The following is a 27,059-nucleotide window of genomic DNA, read 5'->3' as shown; positions in this document are numbered from 1 at the left end:
TGATAAAAAGGCTGTGAGAACGTGAGGCTAGGGGGGAGGGTGGGTTCCCCTTCGCCGTCACCATGACAACTCAGGAGAATCTTTGGCCTCAATGTGCCTTATTTGCCTCACAGTTCATCATGGTTGCACTCACACGACAAGCAGGAGCTGCAGCCTCTAGATCTGTCGTGCAGCATCACACACATACGCCCCTTTTTGTTTATTGACATACTAGGCTGGCTGAGTTTCTGCAGAAAAGGTCCAAATTTTGGGATGTTGGAGATTGCAGTTTTATAAGATGCAGAAATAACATAACATATCCCATGTTGGAGAATACAGTACCAAGAGTCGGTATTGAGTAATTCAGCCGTGCTGCCGTGTTGGAGAATTCAGTACCAAGAGTCGGTATGTTATGATCCAAGGATCATCAGAGAGGTAAACATCAGCTAGTAGGATAGCTAGATGGCGTCGGCTACTAGGGGATTAGACCATAGATTAAAAAGACTTGGATTAATTCTTCTTTCGCTTGATTACAATGATGTGCGGCTGCCCCTTTATATAGAGAGGAGAAATTATAATCCTAAATCAATTTCAACTCCTAACTTATCTCCTACCAAACTTATCTCTACACAAATCAACTCGAATCTTAACATACCAAACTTATCTCCTAATTAAAAGGTACCCTACGATTTATCTCCTGTCATGGTAATCCTTGGGTCCACAGTCCACACGAGTGGCTAGCTGGCTGCCATGACATGGTAATTGAGTAATAATGCAAGCAACAAATAAATATAGGAAACACCGATCTGAGGGACCAATAATTCTAAAAAGGAAAGGAAATAAACGGAGAGGCCACTAGCCATTGCTTTGTTCTTGGAATGTTGTTCCTGCCTATCATCAATTTATTATGTCAGTAGTTAAAGGCAAAACCAATACCTCAAAGGTGTGTGCTGCTAGCCTGCTACTGCTACCATGATAGTAATTCCATAGGAAATGGAACACACAAGATAATTGGATTGCGTTTAATAAATATGAGCAAATAGAGGAATAAGATTGTATGCAAACCGCATAAGCTGTCGTCTCGGGTGATGGGCGGTAGCACAAAGTATGAAACTTAACAGAGAAGCATCTTTAGAAAAATAGCTGATGTTTCAAATCCTGGCACATCAGCCAATAATCAGGTGCACTGCGCCACCTACGCACCAAACAGTTCAAATAAGTAGTAAAATGGTCAGTTCAGAATGGATTGCTAAGATAAATAATATTACAGATCATGGGAAACTGCACTGGGTATAACAAAATTATATCAAAACCTTGTGTTGCTCAATAACTATTATGCAACATATGTAAACCAAGTAGTTTACGATGGAAGGAAAGAATAAATAATCCCTTTTCTGTTGCAAACTCACGATCAAGTAGAGTACAGTGAAACTACGGCAGGCTGATAACTACTGCAATATATAAGTAGCATACTTTTATTAAATTTTGTAATAGAATAAAATATGATACATAAGCATCAGTGAAATTAAGCTTGACCTTTAGCTCTTGAGACTTATAGCCAGAGCTCAAAACAGGAATTGAGCTCGGCTTCCAGAATTTTGTTTGCAAGGACAATATGCTCAATTTTAGTAAAGGCACTAATCGTCTAATCCAAATAGGACAACCAATCCCTGTCTCGATATATATGACAAAAGAATCTAGTGCTTGTTTCCATCTGCTTTCCTCTAGGTTATACAAAGAGATGAACTAAAATCCATACAGATCACAATTGTTGGGCAGGTTTTACAATACTAATTTCGTACAAATTTATTTGGTTCCCGTACTGTTGGGCATTCTACAACCTGAAAATATGTTAACTCAAATCAGATGGTGCTTGCTAGGAAACAATTTGAAGCTATGCCGGGTTGCAATGGAAATAGTTTGAACAGATCTAACCCTTGCTCAGCTATGCACACAGCACAAATACAATGTGTTTTAGGCAGAGCTAACAAGAAATGTCACTAAGATTGTGAGACGTGAATGATAATGGGACAGAGGTAAATTCATCCCAGTTTGCAAGTGAGTGCTCACTCTACATGAATCGGCCAAAACAGCCACATCTCACAAGAGATACAATGGCAACAAGCAAATACAAAAGATGAGATGTTGTATTCAACACATGATAACACCTATGTTTAACCTTTTTAGAACTTACAAACTCAAGAAAGCATATACAAGGACATACATGCATTAGAACAGAGCACAAACAAAATTCCGGTTTAGATCAAGCCAACATGGAGCTAAGAAGCTGGCTTAATATCACACATAGATTGCAGTTTGTAAGGTTGGCCTACTGCAGATTTGCAGCACAAAATCAACTGCCTCGCTCCAATAGCAAATTGAGGTACAGGAGCATATTCACATGATTTTCCATCATTGAAGGTACTAGCTGCAAATCTAAGTGGCTAGGGAGTGGGAACAGATAGTGAAACTTCCCAGGATTTTTCAAAAGAGGCAACTAAGAGTCCCAGTAACGACCAGAATTTTGGTATAAAGTCAAGTACAAAAATTGTAGGTATGATCACATTGAAGTTTACCAAAGAAAACTTCATGGTGGCAACTGGCAATTCAAAATCAGGAAGAACAAAAAAACACCACATTTAGAGAGAGATACAAGTCATACAACAGGAAATTCAACATGGCAAATTTGATTCCATTGTCTTTCAAATGTTGCCATCAGGATTGCAAAGGTTCCTGGATCAACAACACTACTGTTAGCTGGAGAGATTGTGAGAGCAAGGGGCAGCGACTTTGCAACACCCATGCCCATCATTGGTGAGAGGCTGAGAGCCTACAGAGAGGTTAGGAGAGTGAGATCTTTTCTTTCATTACCTGACATGAGCTCAGACAACCTCATTTTCTGATCCAGCATTGCCAGCTCTATATATTAAGCGGAAGGAGCAAAATTACAGAAGGGCTACATTCTCCCAGGTAAAATAGCAAGTAGATGTTTACTTCAGCTCTCCCTAGCTTATTGCTTCAGATGGGCCAAATCCAAATTTCAATAAGACCTTCTGCAAGATCTTAATTTACATCCAACTGGATTAGGTTGGTTGGGTCTGATCAAATCGATGTCTGTCAAAAATGCCATAGTATCTTTTTTTTTTTTCATTTACCAATTTGTCACCTTGGTGACAACAAGATCTAACTTGAAGACATGATCCTGCCAATTGCCAAAGTGTCAAGTGTGTGCTTGACTTAATTTTAGTGCAGTGTTGTTTGTGCCAACAAATTAAAGTGTGACTTAAACACTGAAGTAAACAAGCTGTGGTGGCATGTTTAATCATAACTTAACTAAATCAACTCAAAACTTGCCACACAGCTTAGTGCCAACAATATTAACTTATATTTACCTTTTTAACAGTACCTTAGTGTCTTTCTAACGAAGGTTAAGCTTCTCCCAAAAGCTCCAAGACCTAAGTGAGGGGTAGTCTTATTCGAGTGTCTGTTTACGATGGAAGCGAGAATTCAACTTTCTACATATCAAATTGGCTTCGGTTATTTCTAGCTGACCACCTCATTCTATGATAAAAGGTTAAGGCAATGCAAGCACTAGATGGTATTGAAACGTAAATTGTGTCAGGTTTTCCCCTATAGAATGTGAGAACATCATGTAAAGTTTACACTCACGTAACAAATACAATATCTAGAATTGTAGCATTGGCAACTGGCAAGGAAATCTATCTCATTATACAAGGAGGATGCACACATGCTAATCAAAAAAGCTAAGATAACTTCCATTCGATTTAGCACATACCTCAACCTTCATACGAATTGATACATAGAAGTATAGGCTTCACTATCTTCCATACGGTGGAATTGCAGGCAACTCTCATGCTATACACAGATCCATAAACATATGCTCTACCTCCCCAACCAAGAACCAACAAGAGTAACTAAATATCTAAATTAGCTTACTAGTTCTTCAGCAGCTATGTATAGCCTACATAAAAGTTTTGATGGAACATGATACTCAAAGTAGTCTACAATAGCTTTGCAGAACTTCTCCTTCAGGGCAAAAAAAGTTGTATTGAACTCAGTCACTGGAATTCATGAGCGAAAGCACAATCTCAAAACAGCAAAATTCAGAACGCAAGAATCATCATCAGTCCACGTCAACCATCGCTATCGCCTTCATCATCCTCATCATCAGCAGGGCCGTCATTATCCACAATCTCAATTCCAAAGCACTAGACATCAGCATCCTCATCCATCCCCTCCCCTTGAAACTCAAGCTTCTCATCCAGTGCACCCACTTCATCAGGGACATCCTCATCCAAAACAAGCTTGGACAAGCCCTTCCCGCGGTACAGCACCCCGGTGCGCATCACATAATGCACCTTGTCCCTCACCGCCGCTAGGGGATGGTGCTCCACGAGCTTCCCTCTCTCTTACCCCTATCGAAGCACCACCGTCGTTGTCTTGCACTTCAACGACAGGTAAAACACCCCGGGGTACCGCGTGAACAGCCTAGTGAACTTGTGCGGCAGGCCCAGCTCCTCTCGGAGCAGCCGGATCGCGTTCCTCCTCACCATCTTGTGCACCGTCAGGCGTCAGCCCGAGCAGCTCATGCAGCAAGCCAATGTTCCTTTTCTCGTAGATGTCGCTCTCGGGGTCGATCCCTGACGCGTCGTCGTACGGCGAGATGTAGGGAAGCCGGTGGAACTCCTCCATCCAGACCTTGACCTTCTTCATCCCGCCGTACCCCCGCGGAAATCGCATCGGGAATGCGAGCGGGGCGCTCGACCAGGACGGCGGCCGGGACCAGCGTACGGTAGGTCGCGGCGTCGATGGCCGCGGCGTGGCGGTGCTGGAGGGAGGAGACGGCGATGTCCTCGGGGAGGCCGGAGGCGGACAGGAGGGAGATGTGGTTGTTGGCTACGGCGAAGACGTCGGGGTGGGAGAAGGGAAAGCGGCGGCGAAGTTGAATGGCAGGCCGAGGTCGAAGCGGAGCGGGAGCACGGAGGCGAGCGGGAGCGACCTTGAGCGGGTGAGGAGGAGGATGCGAGCGAGGCGGAGGTGCGCGTCGCGCTCGGAGGCGTCAGCGAGGCGGGCGAGGAGGGTGTGGGAGGCGGAGGTGAGGGAGAAGGAGGGCAGCGTGGGGAACCGCGGGTGCGGTTGCTCGGCGAAGAGGGTGGGGTGGCGGCGGAGGAAGCGGAGCACGGGCACCGTGAGGCCGAGCGGCTTCTGGAGGCGCGCGAGGGAGCGCGCGGGCACCGGGGCGGAGGCGGGGAAGCGCGCGAGGTGGTCAAGGAGGAGGCAGGAGGCCCGGATGGAGGTGGTGCGCGCGATCAGGTGGTCCAGTCCTCGGTTCTTCACCCACTTGAGCCGCACCTTCTGCAACGCGGGAGGGTGGAGGCGGGCGGCTCCGGTTGGACGCGTGGCGGAGGCCGGTGGCCTGGTGCCTGGTTGGAAGCGGAGCGGAGCGGAGGGCGATGGCGGCGGCGGCGCGCGCGAAGTGCTTGAGGAAATGCGCAGGAGGAAGCACCGAGGCTGCAGTCTCCGGACTCAGTCACTGTTTGTTCGGTGCTACTATTTCTAGCTTCTCTGTTAGAAGTCTGAATAAACGGATCGTTGAATAATAGTTTCTGGATAATTTAGAAATCTATTTTTATGAAAATAACTAGAAACTGAGAAGATGGTTAAGAATAGTTTTTCTGGGAAGTTGTGTGTTAAGAAATTAAAATTTTATTGTAAAAACTAGCAGCTAAAATCCAAAACCGATTTTTTCAAAACAAGTCAAAAGTATAACTTTTCAAAAAAGTTAAAAACAAAAATAACAAATAAATAGGCCCTCGGTCTCCAGACTGCAGAGAGAGTCGTGTGCGTCACTCTAAACATGACATGGTTTGGGGACCCGTCTAGGTTGCAAGCTCAACCAGCATATAAACGAATATTAGGTTAGGACGACTCAGTCCCTAAGATACATGTCGGTCCGAATCTAGTAGATCCTACACCGTAGACCCAAAGCATCATACCCTCTTTAATCTCTACTATATAAAACTGCAGTTGACACATATCCTCCCACCTTTCATTCTCCATCTATCTAATAAAAAATTAAGAAAAAATCTTAAAAAATCGAAAAAGGCACACAAACTAGAAACCAAAGAAATCCATATCTGCGTCCTCTTTCACGACCACCCATCCCGGCCTCCTCGCCCCCATCCACGCCTCCACTTCCATGCGCGCATCATCATCACTGTCCCCTCCCCATCCCCGATCTCACGCCCACCGATGGCAGCGCCGGCACGTCGTCCTCGTCGCTGCTAATCCCAGCATCCGCACTGCTGCCTGTGTCAACCACCTCTTAGGAGCCGCTGATTCTTGGCTTTGCTGTTCAAGGTTGCAGCGATTCGTCCTCATCCTCCCGTGCGCATTCTCCTTTCCCCAACTAACACGACACCCTCTCATTCTCCCAAATCTGTAGCGATGGTCACTGCCTCCGTCTCTGGCCTTCTCCTCCTCGCTGTCGTCGCAGTGGTGTCCCTCATTATCGTCGCCCCCGGTGTTGCCGCGCGCTAGTGTGGCCACGCGCAGACGCTCTCACCTCGCCGACCATGCCAACCCTCGAGCTCGCATCGGGAGCACCCAACACACCACAGTGGCTAGTCATCTACGGTACGCGCTAGTGGGCGATGTGATCGGATGAGTTGGCGGCGGTGCTACATGGAGATCAGGGGGAGGAGGAGGGGATATTGTGGATCCCATGACCTGTATGCATGTTTGTTTCTCCGAATTTGCTTATGAGTTATTTGTGCTTATGCAGGAGGCAACAGAGACGATTGAGGGTGAGGAGGCGACAGTGATGGAGGATGGTATGGAGATAGTGGCGGTGGAGGATACAGTGGGAGAGGGAGGGACGTGATGCACAACACTCTCACTGACACGGATACCTCATAATATTTGTCTATCATCATATTTGGCGAGGTTCGTGTCGCTTGTGAGAGGATGAAGATCGGTTGAATGTTATCGATGTATTGCATTGAGTCTCTCAGGAATAGAGTATAGAGACTTAAGGGGTAAAAATCCTCCCAGATACATATAGCAGTTCGGGATTACAAACCTAACTATCAAATATACTCTAACATCCCCCCTCCCGTAGTCGTAGCGGGAGCATCGCAGACAGTCAGACTAGAGAAGAAGTCGAAGGTAGTAAGTCGATAGACTGACATCTCCCCGCATTCGTAATGTCGTTGCATTACAAGTGTTATGTCGAGATAGCCAAGAGTGAGGCGAGTAGCCATGGTCGTGGATGTCGTGTGTGAGATAGCAGTGGTTGACGTAGCCGTAGTCGGGGTGCTATGGTCGAGGGAGCCGCACATGAAGCCACAGGTGCAAGGGGCACCATGGTGACGGGCGCAGGGAGGCCACAGGGAAGAAGACGATGATTGGAACGAGGCGGTTATCGAGGAAGAGGTCGATGCCAAAGTCAACGCAGTCAAGGCTGTCAAGGCTGAGGCAAGTATCGAGTTTGCCAATCCCAGGAACACATCGGTAAAGAAGGCATGGACTGGTGTTTCCACTATCGAGCGCCCAAAGGAAGGAAGCCCAACCATACGCTAGTGTCTAAGAGACCAGCAAAGAAGGCCTCAATGGTCGCGCTGCGCAGAGTGAGGAGGAGACTACAACATAGGCGATGAGGTTGTGCTGGACGAAGATGGTAGAGGTGGAACCAACGACCTGGACCGGTGACGCTGGTGTCCAAGAGCGTGGCAGCGGTGCACGAAGAAGCTGGCGAAGAACACCCGAACGACATGACGAAGACCAAGGGCACTGACGACTGAGGCGATGACGCGCCGAGAGAGGCGATGTCGGTCAGCCAAAGCATCATGGTGCGCGGGGACGACGATGCAGGGCGGCGATGAGATCCTTGGTTCGACTGGACCATGCCCGGGAGGGCGTGGCGGCGCTACAAAGGAACAACCAGAAAGTTTACACTCACCGGATAGTTTGGTGTGAGAGTGTTTGACCTCACCGGATAGTCCGGTGTAGTAGTTGTGAGCACCAGAGTTTTTTCAGCACAGAGGCAGAGGAAAATTCATTCACCAGAAGGTCCGGTGTGGGGGAGAGTGAGCACCAGACTAATTCTTGCAAACAAGGATTTTTTACGCTAAATTTGGAGAGAGCGTCGGATGGTTCGGTGTTGGCAATGGGTGCACACCAAACTAATATTTCTATGAGGGCTAAAATATGTGTATCAGGAGCAGTTGTGCTCACCATATGGTCCGAGTGTATGCTATGTTAAACACCAAAAAAATTTCAGCGCAGAGGGCAAGTTGAAGGCACCGGATGGTCCGATGTTAGCAGTATGAGCACCAGAAGTGGTCACAAGACTAATTTTTCTAGAGAGGAATGCAAATAAGGCTCCAGTAGAATTGTACTCACCGGATGATCTGGTGTTGCACTGGTGTGAATGCTGGACCATCTGGTGTTCATATTTTTGTTACGTCTGATCTTTTTAACCTTGATTTTTATTTGGACTAACATGTGATGATGTTATATGGTTTTGGATATGCATGTTTGCTTATATAATGATGTGCAGGTATTGTATGCAACTTGACGGTCGATGGCGGGTTATCAAGGACAAGCGAGGTGCTTGGTGCCAGACGATCAAGGAGGTCGTGCAGAGTCAAGGGTGATCCTAGCTATACACATGAAGGTCAAGCAAAGCATGAGGTAAAGGATAAAGATGACATGTTGACAAAGTCAAGTGAATAGGATGCTAGTGCAAGTAACAAGACTACCCGAGGGATCAGGAGCGGAAAAGACTTGCTGTCGATCAAGATCATAAGATGAAAGATATGCAAAAATATTGGAAGATTTGCTTGAGGTCAAAACAAGCAGCTATGAGTTACGCCTTGAGAAGTGTGCAAGTTGGTTTCATGGTTTGGCCATAAAATCACGAGCAGATGGAATGCACATGACATCATCGTGAAGCTTGCGTCAAGGTGAAGCTAAGTCGTCAAGGCGTCATGATCGTCCGATAGATGAAGGAGAAAATGAATCAAAATATCCCTGATAGTAGGTAGAAATGTACTACAAAATAGGGGTATTTTAGGAACAGTCAATGAAACTTAGGGGTCAAATTTATGTCCCTTGAGCCATCTACATGAGAGCCTTGTGCTAGGGTTTCAGATGAGAGGAAGATGAGTGCTTAGCCTATATAATAGGTGAGAGTTTTTTAAGATAACTTTTTGTAATCCATTTAAAATAAGACTGATCTATTTGAGTAATGAAGTTTATATTTTTGCATATACTTGAATTTCACTCATTCTTGTTTCCCTTTATTAGTTCACTTGTAAGTTTGTAAGTTTTTCGATTCTTGTTTTTGATTTTCGCTTTAATTTTTGGGTTGAAATTCAGCACCTTGTGAGGTCATTCTTCTTATTGCTAGATGTATAAAATTTACATACGCACGCTTATGTGATAGGATCTTGAATTCTCGTCTTTATACAATCAACTTAGAGAGTTTCGTTGCTCGGTACTCATATTTTCTTGTTTCTTTGCAAGTTATGATTTTTTGAGTGCTAAGACACATTAATTGATCTTAAATGTAACCTATGGTTTATATATTATTCATGGAATCGTGTTACCTCGATTTTCTTTCGTTAAAACTTCTCTCTATTTTTGTTTCCGTTTAAGTTTGAGGTGCGTTAGATGATCCAAATAGGAAATGACTATCGATTTCATAAAATTTTTATTGAGACGCCTGTTCATCCCTCTAATCGTCAGTCTCGTTCCTCCATAGGCTACTCTACACCCGACATTTGCAGTGGCGGCATGCGAAGGCGCAGGCTGGACCTGTGCTTTCTTCGAAGACCATCGCTGCAGAGGTGAGTAACTTGAGGTCTGATATGCTGAGGATTTAGAGCAATGTATCAGTTGTTTCACTGACTTGCTGAAGTCTGTTGCAGCTGCCGCCCTTCAAAAAATTCAGCTGATCCTTCTCTGTTCATGGCAGAAATGCTTCTGTGGTGGATGGATTTCTATCATGAGGATGTGCAAATCGGCCGCCATTAGAAAGTTGCAGCTACAGTTACCTCGAAACAATTGCAAACCCATGGCAATTCTGCAGGGACAAGTAAGAGCACTATGTTCGGTTGCATGTTCTCATCTTTCACATAGCCAATTCTTCCAAAGAAGAAGAAGAAGAAGACTGGGAAATTTTCATGACAATAGCCTTTATCTCTAATTAGTCATAAAGATTTCTAGGATAATGTATTGTTTTGACAGTTGGGCATCAATATCCTTTGCAGCAGGCCTGTCTCTTTCAGGTAGTTATAGGACTGTAAGTGGAACACTGGGCCATATATTGTTTTGATAGGCATCAATATCCTTTGCAGCAGGCCTGTCTCTTTCAGTAGTTATAGAACTATATATATATATATATATATATATATATATATATATATATATATATATATATATATATATATATATATATATATATATATATATATATATATATATATATATATAATTTATATATAACTAGCTATAGAATATCTTATTCTATGGCCGGACTCAACTCACACATCCGACCCAACCCGAATGACCCGACCCAACCCATTTGCTCAAATTGTGAGTTTTTTTTTCCTATTTTGATCTGCAGTGGGTCCGCGCCATGGACAATGACGCGGATATTGTAGCGCGGACACGGCTAACACCCGCGCCATTTTTCATGGCGCGGACCCTCCCGTCACCTCCACTACCGAGCCTGTGGGGTCCGCGCCATGGACAATGGCGCGGATATTGTAGCGCGAACACGGCCAACACCCGCGCCATTGTCCATGGCGCGGACCCCTAGCATCACCTCCAGTACCGAGCCTTTGGGGTCCGCGCCATGGACAATGGCGCGGATATTGTAGCGCGAACACGGCCAACACCCGCGCCATTGTCCATGGCGCGGACCCCTGAGCCCGGGGCGCGTCATTCCTGAGGTCCGCGCCATGGACAATGGCGCGGAACGCCTCACGTACCCTGGCTACAGAATAACCTATATTATAGCTAGCTACATATTATACTTGTTATACACACTGTATATCTATTATGTGTATAGATGTAATGTAGTTTACTATTGTGTCATCCTATAATTACGATAAAAAATAGTATAGCTGCGACTTAAAAGATAGGTCAGTTACTACAAACATATATGATCATAACTGGATACCTTATCTAGTCGTAATTATACATTTTTTATCATGTGATCGCAACTGGGTTATCTCTACGCACACCCCCAGTTACGATAAAAAAATAGTATAGTTGCTATCATAACTAACTTTTTTGCCATGTGATCGTAATTCAACTATCTGCGCTGTCGTAACTGATTATTTTCTTAGTCGTAACTGTGATCGCAACTGTGTCATCTTTGTGCACACCCGAGTTACGATCAAAAAGCAATATAGTTACTATCGTAACTGGTTTTTTTATCATGTAATCGTAACTTAACTATTTGTACTGTCGTAACTGATTATTTTGTTAATCATAACTGAGAACGACGACAGTAAACTACAGTAACCTGTAAAATACTGTAGCACCTAAATCTGCAAATTTGAAAGGTTTGTTGGAGTTGGCCTAACCATCCAAACGGGCCCTAATACCACCAAAGTTCGCACGCATTCAGCTGTCTTGTTTGAGAAGAAAGAACTCGAAGCCCAAGTGCCCAACCCAGGGCGAGCTCCTGTCTTCTTGATCCGTACAGATCACGTGACCTCCTTGCAAACGCACGGAGAGAGAAAGAGGGGGTGGAGGGCTCTGCTATAAAACCCCCTCCATCGTCTTGCGACCCATCCTACCTCGCCCTCCTCGCCGACCACTTCCGCAACCGCCCACCCCATCGTCTCAGGCTTCGGCCTCCCCGCGTCAGAAGGCTAGGGCTTCCGCACCGAGCCCGCTCCTCCCCTCCCCTTACCCATGGTGCTGTACTACAGATGTGCGTACGCTGCCCGATCGTATCTGATCATGCTAATGCTTTCGATTTAGTTTGGTTGTTTCGTTTCTCGCGGATTTGGTTTGGTTGCTTCGCGGATTTGGCTTGGCTGTTTCGTCTCTCGCGGATTTGGCTTTGTTGCTTCGTCTCTCACAAATTTGGGTTGGTTGTCTCGATCGGCGTGCTCTACAGATGGGTACGGGAGCAACCGTTTCCTGGAGATCACGCAGGGCTTCCACCCGCGCGGGATCCCCAAATCCGAGGCGAGAGGGGGAGGCGGCGTCGCCGTGAAGAACGTCAAGCGCTATCTCGCGAACATGGACAGGGCGGTGGACTACGACGACGAGGAGCTCCGCAACAACCGCTTCAAGTCGCCCTTCGACCGCCGCCCCCTCGTCGGCCGCCGTCCACGCCTCAGGTACCCTGTTGCTCTGCGCTCCTAGTTTGCTCCTTGTTGTTTTGTTTGGTATGCGCGCGCGCGACGGTGAATTTGGTGGGATTAATTTCGCAATTTGGATGGGTTTGATCCGTGGTGTTCGTTGTCCGCGTGCAGGAAGAACGAGCGGAAGCGCACCCTCCGCCTCGTCGGGAGCAACAGGCCTGACTACATGCGGCAATGGTGCGTGCCACTTGATTTGTTCGTTTCGGTTTGTGTCGGCGATCGTGTGATTCTAGCGTTGTTGCTGATGTTGCGGTCTGTTGTTCTGGTGTTTGCTGCAGTGAGGAGGCTGCATTTGGTGATTTCGATGACAGCTATGACTGGGAGGACGAGGTCCAGGAGTAGAAGGGCCGTAAGGTTTGTGATCCTGCTCAATCTAGCATTCTAGCCTCGAGTGATGCTATGTTTTATTTGTTTACTGCCGTGGAGCTGAACTTTTTTTGCAGTAGTTGGATTTCACTTTTGGATTGTCACTACAGCGTCGTGTTGTTTGATCTCTCATCTGAGTGAGAATGTATTCCCAATTTTGCTTCTGCGTCTGTGCGGCATTTTGAATTTGGGGATGATCCACAGAGAAATTAAACAGAGAAAGTGTATAAAATTGAGATCACGGTGTGTTTATGTGCAACACATAATGGTTAGTTGGTCTATGTATGCTAAGTTAGTGCAAAACTTTGAATAGTGGACGACTGGACGTTATTGGCTATAATTTGAGCTTAGTTACTTGGTGATTTGTGGATAGCAGCATGTGAAATAGAGCTTTAGGTTGTGATCCGACTTCTTTCTAATATCTGAGTAATTTATTTGTTTTCTGCTATGGAGATGAACTTCTGCAAAGTAGTTAGCTCGATTCCACTTTTGGGTTGTCACTGCAGTTTTGTGTTGTTTGACCAGTCATCAGAATAAGAATGTGTCCATAGTTTTACTTTTGCACTCGTGTGGTAGTTTGAATTGTGGAAGATCCGCAGAGAAGTTAAACAGGGAAAATGTACAGATTTGAGATCGCTATGTGTTTTTGTGCAACACATAATGTTTTTTTTTTGTCGCTTTATGCTAAGTTAGTGCAGAATTTTGATATAGTGGGCATGTTGCAGAGTTGGCCATAATTTAGCTTAGTTACTTGATGATTTATGGCTAGCAAGAATGTGAAATATAGTTTTAGGTTCATTGGCATTGATCTCCTTCCTATTGCATCATATCAGATCATTCTGGTACAAGCCAGTGCACAGTTTGTTTTGTTCTTTTGCACGGTTATTGTTGCACTTTACTATAAACTTGTTGCTGTGGCCACTTTCATTGTTAGTATTTAATGTATAGAATTCAGTACAATAGGCAAAAGATTTATTTGAGCAGTGCATCTGCCGTGTATGTATGAAACATATGCTTCTTTCAATTTTATGATCAACTAGTTGTCTTTGTATTCCCTGCTTCTAATTATCAATGTATTTATGTCATGTGTAAGAATGGAGGATCTGATCCATCGTCAGAACAAAGGGATGGCTTTGTTTGATTACTTTTACACGATCCATCGTCAGAACAAAGGTATGAACTATGAACAGTGAAGAATGTTAGCTCTGTTCCATTCGTTTTGTGTGAAAGAAATTTGAATCTCACAGCGTTGACCACTTCTATCAGCTAGATCTAGCTAGTTTACTAATGATGACCACTAGAAGTAACAGGATATATTTCAAGACATGTTTCAAACTAGTTTTGTTCAGCTGTTACGGAATGTGTGGCCACTTTCATGTTTGTGATAATATCTATCTTCTGTCGCCGTTTCATGGGACGCTCGACTTTATATATCTGCATAGTACCTTTTACGATTGTGCAGTGTGAGGAGAGCTTTGTCCTGCAATAATCTTTTGCACTCTCCATACCCGTTTCCTTTTGCACTACAAATATGTTCTCGTAGACCATTTGGCAAGATTTCTAAATTTGAATGTGTTGTCTAGCCTTTCTTTTCGTGGGATTGATCTCACGGTGCTCCTATTTCTGGATCCCATAGGATGATAGGAACGGTGAACTTGTCTGTGATAATACCTTAGATTAGGTGTCTAAACTTGCACTTTCCCACACGAAGTAGCGAGTCGCCTTGGTGAAGTTTGAAGCCACTTGATTCGATGGCTTCACGTGTAGCGTGCCCAGCGGCCTGTGCATGCAATCTGCTTCTTTGTGGCCGAGTCAAACTCTGCGGGGCAGAACTGAGTTAACAATTGTCTGAGATCAAAACTCCACGAGGGGGCTGACATAGTGGTGCCGGCAGTAGGGTAAAATTTGGATGTGAGAACATAAAGGGATACTGAACTGGTCGGTCGAGACAAGTAATCATTTGAATTATATGAAAATGCTATTTAGGCGATTAACAGGGAATAATACAAACGCAACGCAAGCAAACAGCAGTAACAGTGCATCAAAGTTTACACGAATTGAAAGAAATGAAAAATCTAGGACGAGCAGCAGGATGTCTTCTGGTTGACGGGCTGGCCACGAATCTGCACCGTCGGCGGCCTGGCATTAGATGCAGCCGGTTGGCTGGCCATCCTGAGATCATAAAGAACTTGGTTATGATCTCAATACTCTAGGATATTAGCAGCGTTACTCGAGAGTACTCTCTTGAGTTGTGATAAAGTACCTAGTCTTGATGGATGCAGCCATAGCCATGAAAGCCTGCTCCACATTAGTAGCGTTCTTGGCACTGGTCTCCATGAACGGGATGCCCATCTCGTCAGCAAGCGCCTAAAAGATATATGAGCAAACTAAGATCAAACCTATGTATTGAAAGTGAACAATCGAGAAGAGTTAAGCCACAGTTCCAACTTCCATTTCTTTTTCTGAATATAACCTAGCCAAACCTTATCACAAAATCCAATTTCCATGACTACTCTTTTAATTGACAAGTAGTATTACACTATGTTCCCTCCATTCCAACCATGAATCTGCTAGTTTATCCTAAAACTCACCTTGCCTGCTTCGTATGACACAACTTTGTTTGCAGTCAAGTCGCATTTGTTCCCAACAAGGAGCTTGTTTACATTGTCGCTGGCGTAGCGGTCAATTTCGTTCAACCATTGCTTTACATTGTTGAAGCTTTCTTGGTCTGTCACGTCATACACAATCTGCGTGTGCACAAGTAAAATACAAATGGGTTCTATAAATAAAAGCGTCATAGGACATTGAAGAATACTGATTAGCTCTGGCGGACAACTTACGATAATGCCATGAGCTCCTCTGTAGTAGCTGCTGGTAATTGTCCTGAAACGTTCTTGCCCAGCAGTATCCCACTGGCAATGATTAAACAGGAGTTATTACAAAAAGACAGCAAAGTAGGCATGACTTATGAGGATATAAAACAGCTTCGTAGATTTTGAGCCCACGGTTATTTAATGGCGAAATTTGCTACGGGAACTGAACTTTGCTGGTATTTGCCATTTCACACTGAACTTTCAGTATTTAGCCACAAGACATTACAAATTGTGGCTCTTTGTCGCATGACACTATAACCATTAGAATAATATTTCCTTGGATTTCATGTGAGTGTTGATGAAAAGACCATTTTGCACTTCGGGTTTGTATCAGCAGTTTTGGCTTGGTGGGATCATTTTTCAATTTGGTTATTCCGAAAAAATTTCAAATTGGAGTATTTTGTTTTCCATTTTTTTTCATTCCTGGCGGATTTCAGAAATTTCATACATATAGAATATCTATAGGAAAAATCTGAAATTCGAAATTCTGACATTCGATTTTGAAAATGTGAAATTCTAAAAATTTGAAAATCCTCGAATCTCACTACATACAGAATATCTATACGAAAATTCTGAAATTTGAAATACTGAAATTTTGAAAAATTTAAAATTCTGAAATCCACCGGTGAATGAATAAAAATGGAAACGAAATTCTCAAATTTGATATTTTTTTTCGGAATAACCAAATTAAAAATAGTCCCGCCAAGCCAAAACTGCTGCAAAAGGGCAAAATGGTCTTTTCATCAACACTCTCTCACATGAAATCCAAGAAAATACTATTCTAATGGTTACAGTGTCATGTGGCAAAGAGCCACAAATTTGTAATGTCACCTATACATCTGGAAGCTGGGGAATAGGACAATGATAGAAGTTAACATGTTAGGACTTACAATCTGAAGCTTGATGGTCTTCTCATCCTGCTCAACTGTGCGTATTTTCTGCAAAGCAATCATGAAATTACTATTGTGCATAGCATGAACTTTATATCCAGAGGGAACCAAACAGAAATATACTCACAAAGTCAACTCCAATTGTGCTGATATAACTGTCCAGGTACGAGTCATCCTATGGAAAACAAGGGCATATGTTAAAAACACCATAATACACTTGTGATGGAGGAAACAGTGCAGAAACTTGCAAGCATGATACCGTAAAAAGCATCATTATAGTTTTGAGTTTATAAGACATGTGAAGGTTCCATCTGTTCTGAGCATGCCTCCAGTAAATTTTGGCTTGAATGTCAGTACTGAAGTGGCATATTACAGACTTCCAAAAAATCACACGTTTACAAGTTTCATGCTGACAGTGCGATGTAATTTTGGGCCATAACATGCAGAAGTAAATTCACATCTACGAGAAGGACATAAAATCCGTACCGCAAATCTCAGGAGTAAGCATGACTTCCCAACACCAGAATCACCAATAAGCAGAAGCTTGAAGAGGTAATCGCTGAAAATCGATAAAAACACAAAGTAATGTTACTAGGTCAACAATGGCAACAAATTGATTAATTTAGTGGCACCTCATATGATATTTGTCACTTCACAGCCCAACCATTTCTTTTCCCACATAAAACTACTTGTACAGTCCAAGATGAAGTCAATAACATATAAGGCTAAACAAACTAATAGAGAAGAACGCCCTATAAGTTGCAAAAGTCCAAATTTTGCATTGGATCCAATTCCATACACAAACTCAAGAGCAAATGGCATGATCTCTAGTGAATGCGAATGGGGCCCAAAATACTGTTTGTGTCACACTAGTTTTAATAACCGCTAGTGTAAATTTATTTTGCTATACAAGGGCTAAATTCACTGAAGTCACTTCAACTACACCTTGGAATTGCATGATTACAGTCCAAGGTGAAATCAATAACATGTAAGGCTAAAAATACTAACAGAGAAGAAGAACGCTGTATTAGTGGCAAAAGTCCAAATTTTGCATTGAATCCGATTACGTACACTAACTCAAAGAGCACATGGCATGACCTCTATCTAGTGAATGTGAAAGAGGCCCAACATCCTATTTGTGTCACACTAGTTTTAATAACCTCTACTCCTCTAGTATAATTTTTTTGGATGTACAAGGGCTAAAGTCATTGAACACACTTCAACCACGCCTTGGAATTGCATGATTGAGCCTCGATCATACTACTCAACGAGGCAAATGCACAACGTATTGCACGCGTTGGCACAAAGTCAATTGAACAACTCCAAATGAATAATGCAACGCACGCTTGACAAAATGCACAGTAAGTTGCCATGTACGATCCTGCCCAGATACGTACTCAAGGAGGAAACCATATCAAACTGTCTAATGACGATTCAATTCCCTAAAAGTTTCCGAAACTTTAGCTATTTTCCTGCAATTCTTCAATGAGCAGCGACAATAACGAGCAGCCAAGGCCGAAAAAATAAGATAGATCTGCACACATAACGAATCGTGTATCGTAATGGCGTGGGTGCAGATCGCATCATGACCATACCAACACCATGATTAGCAAAGCAATCAGATTCGAACAGAACAACCCCAGGTGCGCTCATCAGATCTAGATCCAAAAATCCTGGAAAGGCCAAATTACGCAAGCCTGATCGCGTCCTTGCAACATCTCAACACGCATCTCTAGCGAATCGAAACATGCAACGACCTCCATCACCAAACAGTTGCGATACAGCGATACGAACAGATAGAAACCTCGGAACAAAAGCACGCGGATCCGGCGGTGAAAAAGGAGGAGTGTGGGGGTCTTACTACTCGGGATTCATATCGAATCGAGCCCGCGGGGCGAATCGCCGGCCTGCCTGCCTGCTTCGCGCCTTCTCGTCCTGCGGTTTCGACGAGCGGATCGGGCGGGGGTGTCGATCGCGGGGGCAGGCAGGATGCGACGGGATTGGAAACGGGGAAATTTTGAAGGCGACGGGAACGACGAGTCGTATAGGACTATGGGAGGGTGTTCCGTGCGGGGCCAAATTACGGAATTGTCCCTGTTCACGTGTAGTCTGGTAGTCGGCCACCTGTGGTGTAACGCGTGTTTGCTTTGGTGTCAGTTTGGACTTTGAACCTTCTACTTAAAAAAATATATATAGTGTTTTCTACGACTATTATCTCTCTTTATTCCTGATATCTTTATTCCTGATAGATGGTTTTAACCCATCCTAACATGCCGTTCTTCTCTGTTGCCTCTGATCCCCAAACCCTTTATCAGTATATGTACCTCGTTTCTCCTCTCTTATAAGCCCCGCCTCCTCCTCATCCTCCTCCCTCTCTCTCCCTTCCACCTCCTCCTCCGAATCCAGCAAGGCAACCACTCGCGGGACCCCTCTTGTTGCCACCCTGCTCCCCCACCAAGTCGCCGCTGGCACGGGCACCCTCCCCCGCGCGCGTCACCCAACCTGTGGCTATGGCACAACGGCTCATCGTGAAGAAGGACAATGACCACAACGAGGAAGGTGCGTTCGTGCACACAGAACTTCCCTTCTCCCTCCGCATCACATGTGTTTGCGCATCACATGTGTTTGTGCATCAACCTCTATGCGCTCGCGCGCGCGTGTGTACCAAGATTTGCGCCCGTCGCGCTCTAGATATTATCTACCATAGTCGGCCCAGGGATATCAAGTGGCGGTGACCATTTTTGGTCGTCGATGCGGCGCTAACCTTGTCTCGTCTGCCAGACTGGCTGCTGAGGTGACTGACACTTAATGTTGGTCACTATGGCAGGCAAAAGGCGATCGAACTCCCTCGGGCTGACCTTTATGAAGACTTGGCGACTCTGCGTCCTCCCATGCTTCGGGGGTGGTCGTTTCCGGAGGCCGCAGGCTCTAAGGTAACTCTGGAGCCTAGGGGCTTTGGAGGCTTCATGGGTTTGGTGCTCATGAGCTAATGCCAGCGAAGCTAGGGGTGCCGGAGGTCCCTAATAGTGCCCCTCAACAGAGAGAAAGGGGATTGGGAAATGGAGATCAGCAGCAGGAGGAGGGGATCTAAAAGAGAAGCTTAGAGGAGGAAGACAGACGTGAGAAAGAACGTCGTTGGTGTTTTGGTTCTTCGATGATCCCTCTGGACGGTGACCTACTCACATATATGCCAACACCAGTGAGGGGCCACCCTGTAGTTATGTCCAGTCCACTGTCCACCCCCAGCCCATTGTAGCCCATGTCTGTGACAGAGCAATTAGGAACTGGCAGATCAGGATGTGTGTGCGAATAGGAGATAATGAAAGGGGTAATTGTATGGTTGCCCCTGTTTTGAATTGCAATTGTGATATTACTTTTTTTGACTTTTTAATTTTACTCTAATTTTTTTAAACTGAAACTTGCACTTGCTCCCATTCCGTTAAGGGCACTTAACGGTATGAATTCAGCTATAAAATGACATATATGCCCTTACACTATTGCCTCTACTTTTCTTGTTATTTTGTGATTTGCCCCTGTTTTAACATCAAGTATTTTGAAAGAATTTTGACAAGAAAACTCGATTGAATTGGCATATATTTTAAATCTGATCGAATTTCGATTGAGCATGATTTCTATCAATCGATGACCTGAATATTACAAGATGCTAGCCGGTGTCAATTTGCAATGGCAGTTCATAAACATAGGGCAGTATGTCATATCTCAGAGTCACCAACATAAGCAGTGTTCTAAGGAGGTCGACCATGCAATTGTAGTGTTCAATACCAGGGGCAATGCCATACTCCTCGCCCATCGAGTTGAAGTAGTTCCTTCCTTGTTCAACCATCCCAGTATGACTACAGGCAAAAAGAACACCAACGAAACTGATGTAATCTGGTCTGACCCTTCCCCTGATCATCTCATTGAACAAATCGATGGCTCGCGTACAGGTCCACGAGTGCAGATTCGACAACGACGTCTCTACAGCCTCTCATCCCGTCTGGGACGCGCATTTCCTCGAACGCCTTCCGCGCGCCGGGCGCAGCCACGTGGCTATGCATGTCCACGAGCGCGCTCAGCACGACGCCGTCGTCGCCATACCCGCGAACAACGACGCTCCCGTGGATGCAGGCGCCTGCGCGGAGGTCGCGGAGCACGGCGCAGGCCTTGGCAGCGGCGGAGAGCTCGTGGGCGCTGGGGGAGACGTCGTCTGTGCCGGCGACCATGGACTTCGGGTAGAGGAGAGCGCGCCGGGGGTGGCCCGCGTGGAGAAACGTCACGAGGATGGAGGAGTGCACGACGACGGCCCCAAGCTGCGCTGCCTTGCTCGCCTTAGATGCGCCTCCGCCCCTCCCTACTCGCCCACCCGCGTGCCACTTGCCCGTCGCCCGCTCGCGCGCCGAGCTCGCCCGACTACCAATGGAGAGGGACGAGAGTGAGAGAGGGAAGGCAAGGATGGTCACGGGACAGAGAAGGGAATGAGGGAGGGCACTACGGTTATATAGCTATTTTCTACAGTTTTTTCTTTTTTAATTCCTTTAATCGTGTTGTCTCAAATGGGAATTGAAACAAGAGGTAAACGGCTCTTCGTTTGAAAAAAGAGAGGCAAATTTACGAAGTCAAAAAAATAAAGGTAAGATCATAATTGCACTTTAAAATAGTGGTAAGAACATAATTACCCTGTAATGAAAAGTGTCCAATAAAAAGGGTAGATGGTCTTAATAGCAAAAGCCACTCAAATTGTCCACACTAGGGACTAACTCGAGTAATTAAGAGAAGTTACAAAATATTTAAGACGAGAACTTACACAAATTGATGCCAGAAGGCTGTTTACGGAGGAGCTTAAAGTAATTTTAGCCGAGTTTACATTATACATACATTACATGTTTCATATACAAATCATATATTTAACCTTCTGCCAATACCATGACATTGCATCTAAGAGCCTGTTTGGTTGTTCGCATGCCCTCAGCCTGACTCGTATGAGTCATACAGTCGGAGTTGAGATAGGTTGAGGAGATACAGTAGAGTCTGTTTTGTTGGTTGCATGTATTTAGTCTGATTGATAAGAGATTGTGTTTGGTTGTCTGTATGTGCATATGTTGTATTATAAAGAAACTCACTTTTTACCAAATAACCTAGAGTTGAAAATATTTTTATAAATTAGTACATCACTGCATAAAAATATTAGTAATTTTTTTTATGATTTTTAAAGAATTTTAATTAAATATTGACTTAGGCTTTTTGGGTTCAACCTAATTAAAATGGGTTATTAATAGGCTCTATTTGCTCATGAAAACATTTAGAATTTTTGGACCTCTAAATAAAATCAAAAGTTAAATAAAGAAATTCGTACACACAGTATTTTTAAACCTCCCCAGCCAAATCCGACAGAAACGACCGATTCCGGCGTTTCCCTGAGCTTGGTTGGGCGGATGCAGCTGCACGAGCGGGTGCAATCACGAGCGCCAACCAAACACGCGCACACCGCTCCGCTCTGCATCCGCCGGTGCATACACGCGCTCAGCAGGATATCCAAACACGCCCTAAGTTGGGCCCGCCCCTGCAGCCAGGAAATTGTGCATCGAGATCAATAGAAGTGACGAGTACTTGGGGAAGAAATTATTGTCAATAGTGCCAAGTATTTGGAAATGAATGGAGTATAAGCAATTCTGTATGCAGTCTCGACTAAGGAATCACACAAGTTGAAAGAATGCAATTCGAAAAGCTAAAATGTTAAAAAGTCATTGTGTCTTCCCAGAAACAGGCACCACAACAACCTATCCTCAAATTTTAGAAGGCAAGTGTCTAATTTTTTTTAATACATAGAAGAGCTATATATCATTATATCAAGAAAATTAATAGTTCATTACATTATGACCCTGGTTGAGCCGAACAACTCGGAGCACCCTCACGCTAAACCGGGAGACCTTGCTTGTAATTTACGTACAAAAATGCGCAGCGATTTGTTAGGTTGATCGTGACTCGATCCTCGGATTGCAGCATGTCATCCATCCTTCCCCTGGCCATCCGGATCAAAACCGGCTGAGATGGTGTTTTCCTCCCTCTTGCGCTTCAGAGTTCAGGATTTCCTTGACAACATTATGCACCCCAATTTCTGGCACCAACTTGGCAACTTGTGCCAATCGGAAGTCCATGGAAAACCAACTCTTAGCAATCAGCACATAATATATGCGTGACCTAAACCGCCCATGCACTAGTAAACCATCAAATTGCCATGAGTAGCTGGCCAAGTCCAAATTGCATCGTCCAAACAAGACAAAACTTTGCCATTTCCACCAGCACCAACTACTGATATCTAGCGCACAAGTCAAACACAAGTCCAAACTAGTAACCAGGTACGTGGAACACACGTAAAATCTATAATATTATAGCGGGGTAAAAAAATCAATGGGACAAAATAATTGAAAAATAAAAAGTTGAGAATGCACCTCTATAGACAAAAAGAAATAATAATGTATTAATATTTTTTAATACTGATACGCCTATTAATTGCAAGTTTACAAATTGATTAGAAGTTCCCAAATAATTAAAAGATGAGAGAGAACCAACTTTAATTGTAGACCGTTTGATCGTATAAGATATATGTTAGTCTACTAACTCATCTAATTCACAGAAGTACGCATATTATCTAGCCCACATACAAGCATCAATGCACAATGCATGAGCAAGAACACGTATAAATTGAGCATCACTCCAAGACTCCGATACGCTCTTGTAATCTTGTCTCACGCGGCCATAGGCGAGTAGGCCAGGCAGCTAGTTAGCGAGCACGCTGAAATGGCGGCAACGCCAGCACTCATCCACGTCGAGTCCATCCGGACGGCCGTACCTTCGCGCGTCGCCGGGGCGGGGCTGTCGCTGCCCATCACCGTGTCCGGGCCGCCGCTGTCTGCCGCGGAGCTGCAACGCCGGTTCCGCGCGGTGCTATACTACCGCGGCGCGGGCGTCCGCGAGCCGGAGGCCGCGGCGAGGGAGCGGGCAGCGTGGGTGAATGAGTCGCTCAGCGCGGCGCTGGTCGACCACCCGGAGATGGCCGGGCGGCTGCGCCGCCGCGGCGACGGCGACGACGGGCGCCTGTGGGAGGTGAAGCTCAGGGACACCGGCGTGAGGCTGGTCCAGGCCTCGGCGGAGACGACCATGGCGGCGTTCTTGGAGGCGACGGGCAAGGACCGGGAGAGGAAGGAGACCGCGCTGGCGTGGTGGACCGACGTGGACGTAGACGAGCCCGACATTTGTGCCCCGTTCTTCATGCAGGTACTCAAGGACTCTTGCTTTTCTCAAGGTCGTTATTGACACGTCGGCAATTACAGTGATAGTTGGGGCCCTGGACCCACTAATCAGTCACAGATAGATCACATCGAACCGCAAAGTGAGATACGAACTCAAGAGCACTGCGATTTTCGTGTCCCTCTTTGCAGCTGACACGATTCCAGGACGGCGGCTACGCCATCGGCGCCAGCTCCAGCCTGCTCCTAGCCGACCCGCTGTCCCTCATCAGCTTCCTCAAGTCGTGGGCTCGCAAGCACGCGCAGCTGCAAGCGCAGAACAAGCTCGTCGCCAACCCGGTGATCCAATACACGCGCTACCTGCAAAACCCAGGCGCCGCCAAGCGCCTCAAGTCCGTTCCCCTGGACCTGGGATCCGCCGCCGCCGCCGCGGCTGACGCCACAACAACCGTGCTCTTCTGGGCGGCCAACGTGTCCGACCACCGCGGGCTTGCGGCGGCCTGCGTCGGCAAGGCCTGCGAGAAACTCGGCGCCAAGGAGCCCCCGCGGCGGTTCACGGTTGTTGGACCACTTGGCCGCGATGGCTCTGGCGGGCTGAACGTCCAGGCGTGCACGGCGGATGCTCAGACGCCGTGTCATGGGCATGGCCATGCGCTTCGTGTTGCGAACTGGCGCGAGGCCGGTCTCGAGGAGCTGGCGCTGGAGGGGAGCAAGCCCGTGCATGTCTCATACTGCGTCTCGCCGTGTGCCGACGAGGGGCTCGTGGTTGTGATGCCGGCAGGTGGTACCGAGCTCTTGATCAGTGCAACTCTGCCGAACTACATGTAGTTTCGAAATTGGTGAACGGGGACCTCTATTGGTATGACACGATATCATCTTGGTTGCATATATATTATCAATACGTTGCATCAGTGTTGCTCGTATCTTGCATTGTCTATTTTGGACTGTTGCAGAAATATTCTCTTTCCTATTTGTAGCAATTTCTTTTTGGTTTTGGCTTAGCTTTTCAGTTTGTTGCAAATGGCTATTTTTATTGAACCATCAAATGTTATCCTTGCAAAAGGAAAGGGATGTATTGTCTATTTGAAACCACTCAGACATGGAAATTTAGTGTGTGAACTCTTGATTTTGTTGATATCTTGCCACAAGTTTTGCCTTGGGGTGGCCAAGGAAATCGGACTTGCCGAGCTCGAGGAAGGAGGATTCAGGACCGGTTTTTTTGCCTTGAGAAAGGAGGATTCAAGTTGAATATTACGTTAAACGTATCCATTTGTTGTGGTACGAGTTTTTCTTTTTTTTATGGTACGGAGATGCCCACGCTAGTCCAATCGGAAGGCAAAATTTGTGGCCGATCCTAGGTAGCTGCGCCCTAAAAATATGATTAAAGAGGCCAAAAGGAGTGTCAGAAATAGCAGATCTAAATGGCTTTCGAATGCTATATTACCTCCCAGCGGTGAAACGAAAATTGTTCTTCTTTTATGTGCTAGTATTTCTTGAATTTTCCTCTATCGTCGCAATACTGGTAGTTATGCATGGCGCCATGTTGCTGTCCATATTACCTGTTCAATAAGCAAAGCAAAATATTCAATGGCGATGTTGCACCATCAAATTAAAACTCAGGATCAAATTATTGGTTTGTTCAACCATCATCATTTGCTAAGTACGTACTACGACACCTACTGTGCCTTTGTATTTGGTATACCATTAATCGTTTCTAGGCCTTTTCTTCTCTCTTCCTGGGGGAAAAGGAAGGCACTAAATACATTCGTAGTACGCATTTGTGCGAAGACTAAAGTGACGAGAAAAGTTGTTGCGCAATTGGACATTTGGCCACCCCAAAATGCGTACATCAGTGTCCACAAAGACAGAACAAACAGAGCTCATAGCCGATTGGCCTATATAACAACCACCGGTCTCAACGCCCCTGCAGTCTTGTCCATTGATCACTGTCCTGATCAGCTCACTCTCCTATAATCTTCGCGTCGTTCAATACAGCAGCCTCGTCCGATGGCGGGCACACTGCGCGCCCTGCTTCTGGCCGTTCTCCTCGTCACCGTCGTGCCGGCGTCCGCGAAAGACTACGCGGTGGGCGACTCGTCTGGGTGGAGGACCGGGGTGGACTACACCGCCTGGGCCAAAGGCAAGACGTTCAGCGTCGGCGACACCCTCTGTAAGCACCAAAAAGCTCGTCGTCAGAACCATGCATGAAAATTAACCGCGGCTTCCTCGACCGGGCTGATTAACTCGTTGGTGATCTTGTGAGTGCGTGCCGGGGCATGCAGCGTTCCAGTACAACGCGGTGCACTCGGTGGAGGAGGTGAGCGCGGCGGACTACGGCGCGTGCTCGGCGAGCAACCCGCTGCGGTCGTACAGGGACCAGAGCACCAGCATCCCGCTCACCAAGACGGGCACCCGCTACTTCATCTGCGGCACCACCGGCCACTGCGCCTCGGGCATGAAGCTCACCGTCACCGTCTCCGGCGGAGGTTCCCCGGCGACGTCGGGTCCCGTCGTGCGGTCGAACACAACGCCGGCGGACGACGCGACGACTGCGGCGCCCGTGTCCTCGTCCAGGTCGAACTCGAGCACGAACGGTGCAGCCGGCAGCGGGGCCCGCCTTGCGACGGGCCTGCTGTTCGGGGCCGTGGGCCTTGCTGCCCTGATGGGCTGAAGGTCGCCAGGGAAAAGGCAGTGCTGGGGTTTCCTGCATTCATGTTTCGTCTCGATCCCTTCACGCATTCACATTTGTAGTGTCTAACTCCCTTCTAAGCTCTACGCCTCTACTACAGTACTTCCACCATAGTTTGCTTGCAACAGTGTCTGGGTGTGTGTGTGTATGTTTGCCGAGTTGCAGTTGTGATTTTCGGCTTACTCATCGACTGTCTCCTTATTGTTGCTTACGGACAATAAAGCTTCATTCTTGACAGTGGCACTGTCGAGACACCCTCAACCATCTTTGAGGTAAAATCCGTAAATTTTACAAGTGGTAGGTGAACTAATCGTTGGTTCGGTTGGCGCAAAAAAGCGTCCTGAATGTGGCCAGCGGCCGACGCGTGCATAGAGCCTCGTGGACCGGAGCGTCACCGAACGGTCCTCGTAGACCCGTTCCCCGACGACCGAAGCCATCCGATCCGACCACCAGCTTTGCGCCAGGTTGCTAGGCTGAGAATTTTTTAGTTTTATGTTGATGGTTGTCTCAAACGTAAAGAAAACATGTTGTAATACTTGCTCCTCTCTACATTTTACATCAGTTGGGAAGTAATACTTGATATCAAAGTAATTTTTAGAATTTCT

The 27,059-nt window shown here is 45.9% G+C and overlaps 5 protein-coding genes and 1 pseudogene across 5 annotated transcripts; 3 read left to right on the top strand and 3 right to left on the bottom strand.

Annotated features, from left to right (window-relative positions):
- Positions 1–2,727: 2,727 nt before the first annotated feature.
- Positions 2,728–7,906, bottom strand: LOC133889548 (protein WHAT'S THIS FACTOR 9, mitochondrial-like; annotated as a pseudogene).
- Positions 7,907–11,768: 3,862 nt separating this feature from the next.
- On the top strand, positions 11,769–14,657 carry LOC133888607 (uncharacterized). Its single transcript, XM_062328910.1, has 5 exons — positions 11,769–11,950; positions 12,140–12,365; positions 12,501–12,566; positions 12,668–12,743; positions 13,849–14,657. The coding sequence occupies exons 1-4, from the start codon at positions 11,932–11,934 to the stop codon at positions 12,729–12,731; spliced, it is 375 nt and encodes a 124-aa protein (XP_062184894.1). The 5' UTR covers positions 11,769–11,931; the 3' UTR covers positions 12,732–12,743; positions 13,849–14,657.
- A 34-nt stretch (positions 14,658–14,691) lies between these two features.
- LOC133888606 (GTP-binding protein YPTM2-like) lies at positions 14,692–18,606 on the bottom strand. The gene is made up of 8 exons (XM_062328908.1): positions 18,380–18,606; positions 17,005–17,077; positions 16,646–16,693; positions 16,519–16,566; positions 15,596–15,667; positions 15,347–15,502; positions 15,019–15,122; positions 14,692–14,927 (listed from the first exon to the last, which is right to left on the bottom strand). Exons 1-8 carry the CDS (start codon positions 18,391–18,393, stop codon positions 14,831–14,833), a joined length of 612 nt encoding a protein of 203 aa, XP_062184892.1. The 5' UTR covers positions 18,394–18,606; the 3' UTR covers positions 14,692–14,830.
- Positions 18,607–20,182: 1,576 nt separating this feature from the next.
- LOC133889547 (pentatricopeptide repeat-containing protein At1g03540-like) lies at positions 20,183–20,741 on the bottom strand. Its single transcript, XM_062330026.1, has 2 exons — positions 20,464–20,741; positions 20,183–20,372 (listed from the first exon to the last, which is right to left on the bottom strand). Exons 1-2 carry the CDS (start codon positions 20,739–20,741, stop codon positions 20,183–20,185), a joined length of 468 nt encoding a protein of 155 aa, XP_062186010.1.
- Positions 20,742–23,224: 2,483 nt separating this feature from the next.
- Positions 23,225–24,849, top strand: LOC133889048 (uncharacterized). The gene is made up of 2 exons (XM_062329489.1): positions 23,225–23,793; positions 23,958–24,849. Exons 1-2 carry the CDS (start codon positions 23,317–23,319, stop codon positions 24,591–24,593), a joined length of 1,113 nt encoding a protein of 370 aa, XP_062185473.1. The 5' UTR covers positions 23,225–23,316; the 3' UTR covers positions 24,594–24,849.
- A 731-nt stretch (positions 24,850–25,580) lies between these two features.
- Positions 25,581–26,715, top strand: LOC133888884 (mavicyanin-like). The gene is made up of 2 exons (XM_062329263.1): positions 25,581–25,935; positions 26,048–26,715. Exons 1-2 carry the CDS (start codon positions 25,773–25,775, stop codon positions 26,434–26,436), a joined length of 552 nt encoding a protein of 183 aa, XP_062185247.1. The 5' UTR covers positions 25,581–25,772; the 3' UTR covers positions 26,437–26,715.
- Positions 26,716–27,059: the final 344 nt, after the last annotated feature.

This window comes from Phragmites australis, chromosome 13 (genome assembly GCF_958298935.1).
Source record: "Phragmites australis chromosome 13, lpPhrAust1.1, whole genome shotgun sequence".
NCBI classification, from domain to species: Eukaryota; Viridiplantae; Streptophyta; class Magnoliopsida; order Poales; family Poaceae; genus Phragmites; species Phragmites australis.
The sequence above is the reverse complement of the archived record's forward strand: the minus strand, read 5'-3'. Positions and strand labels throughout refer to the sequence as shown.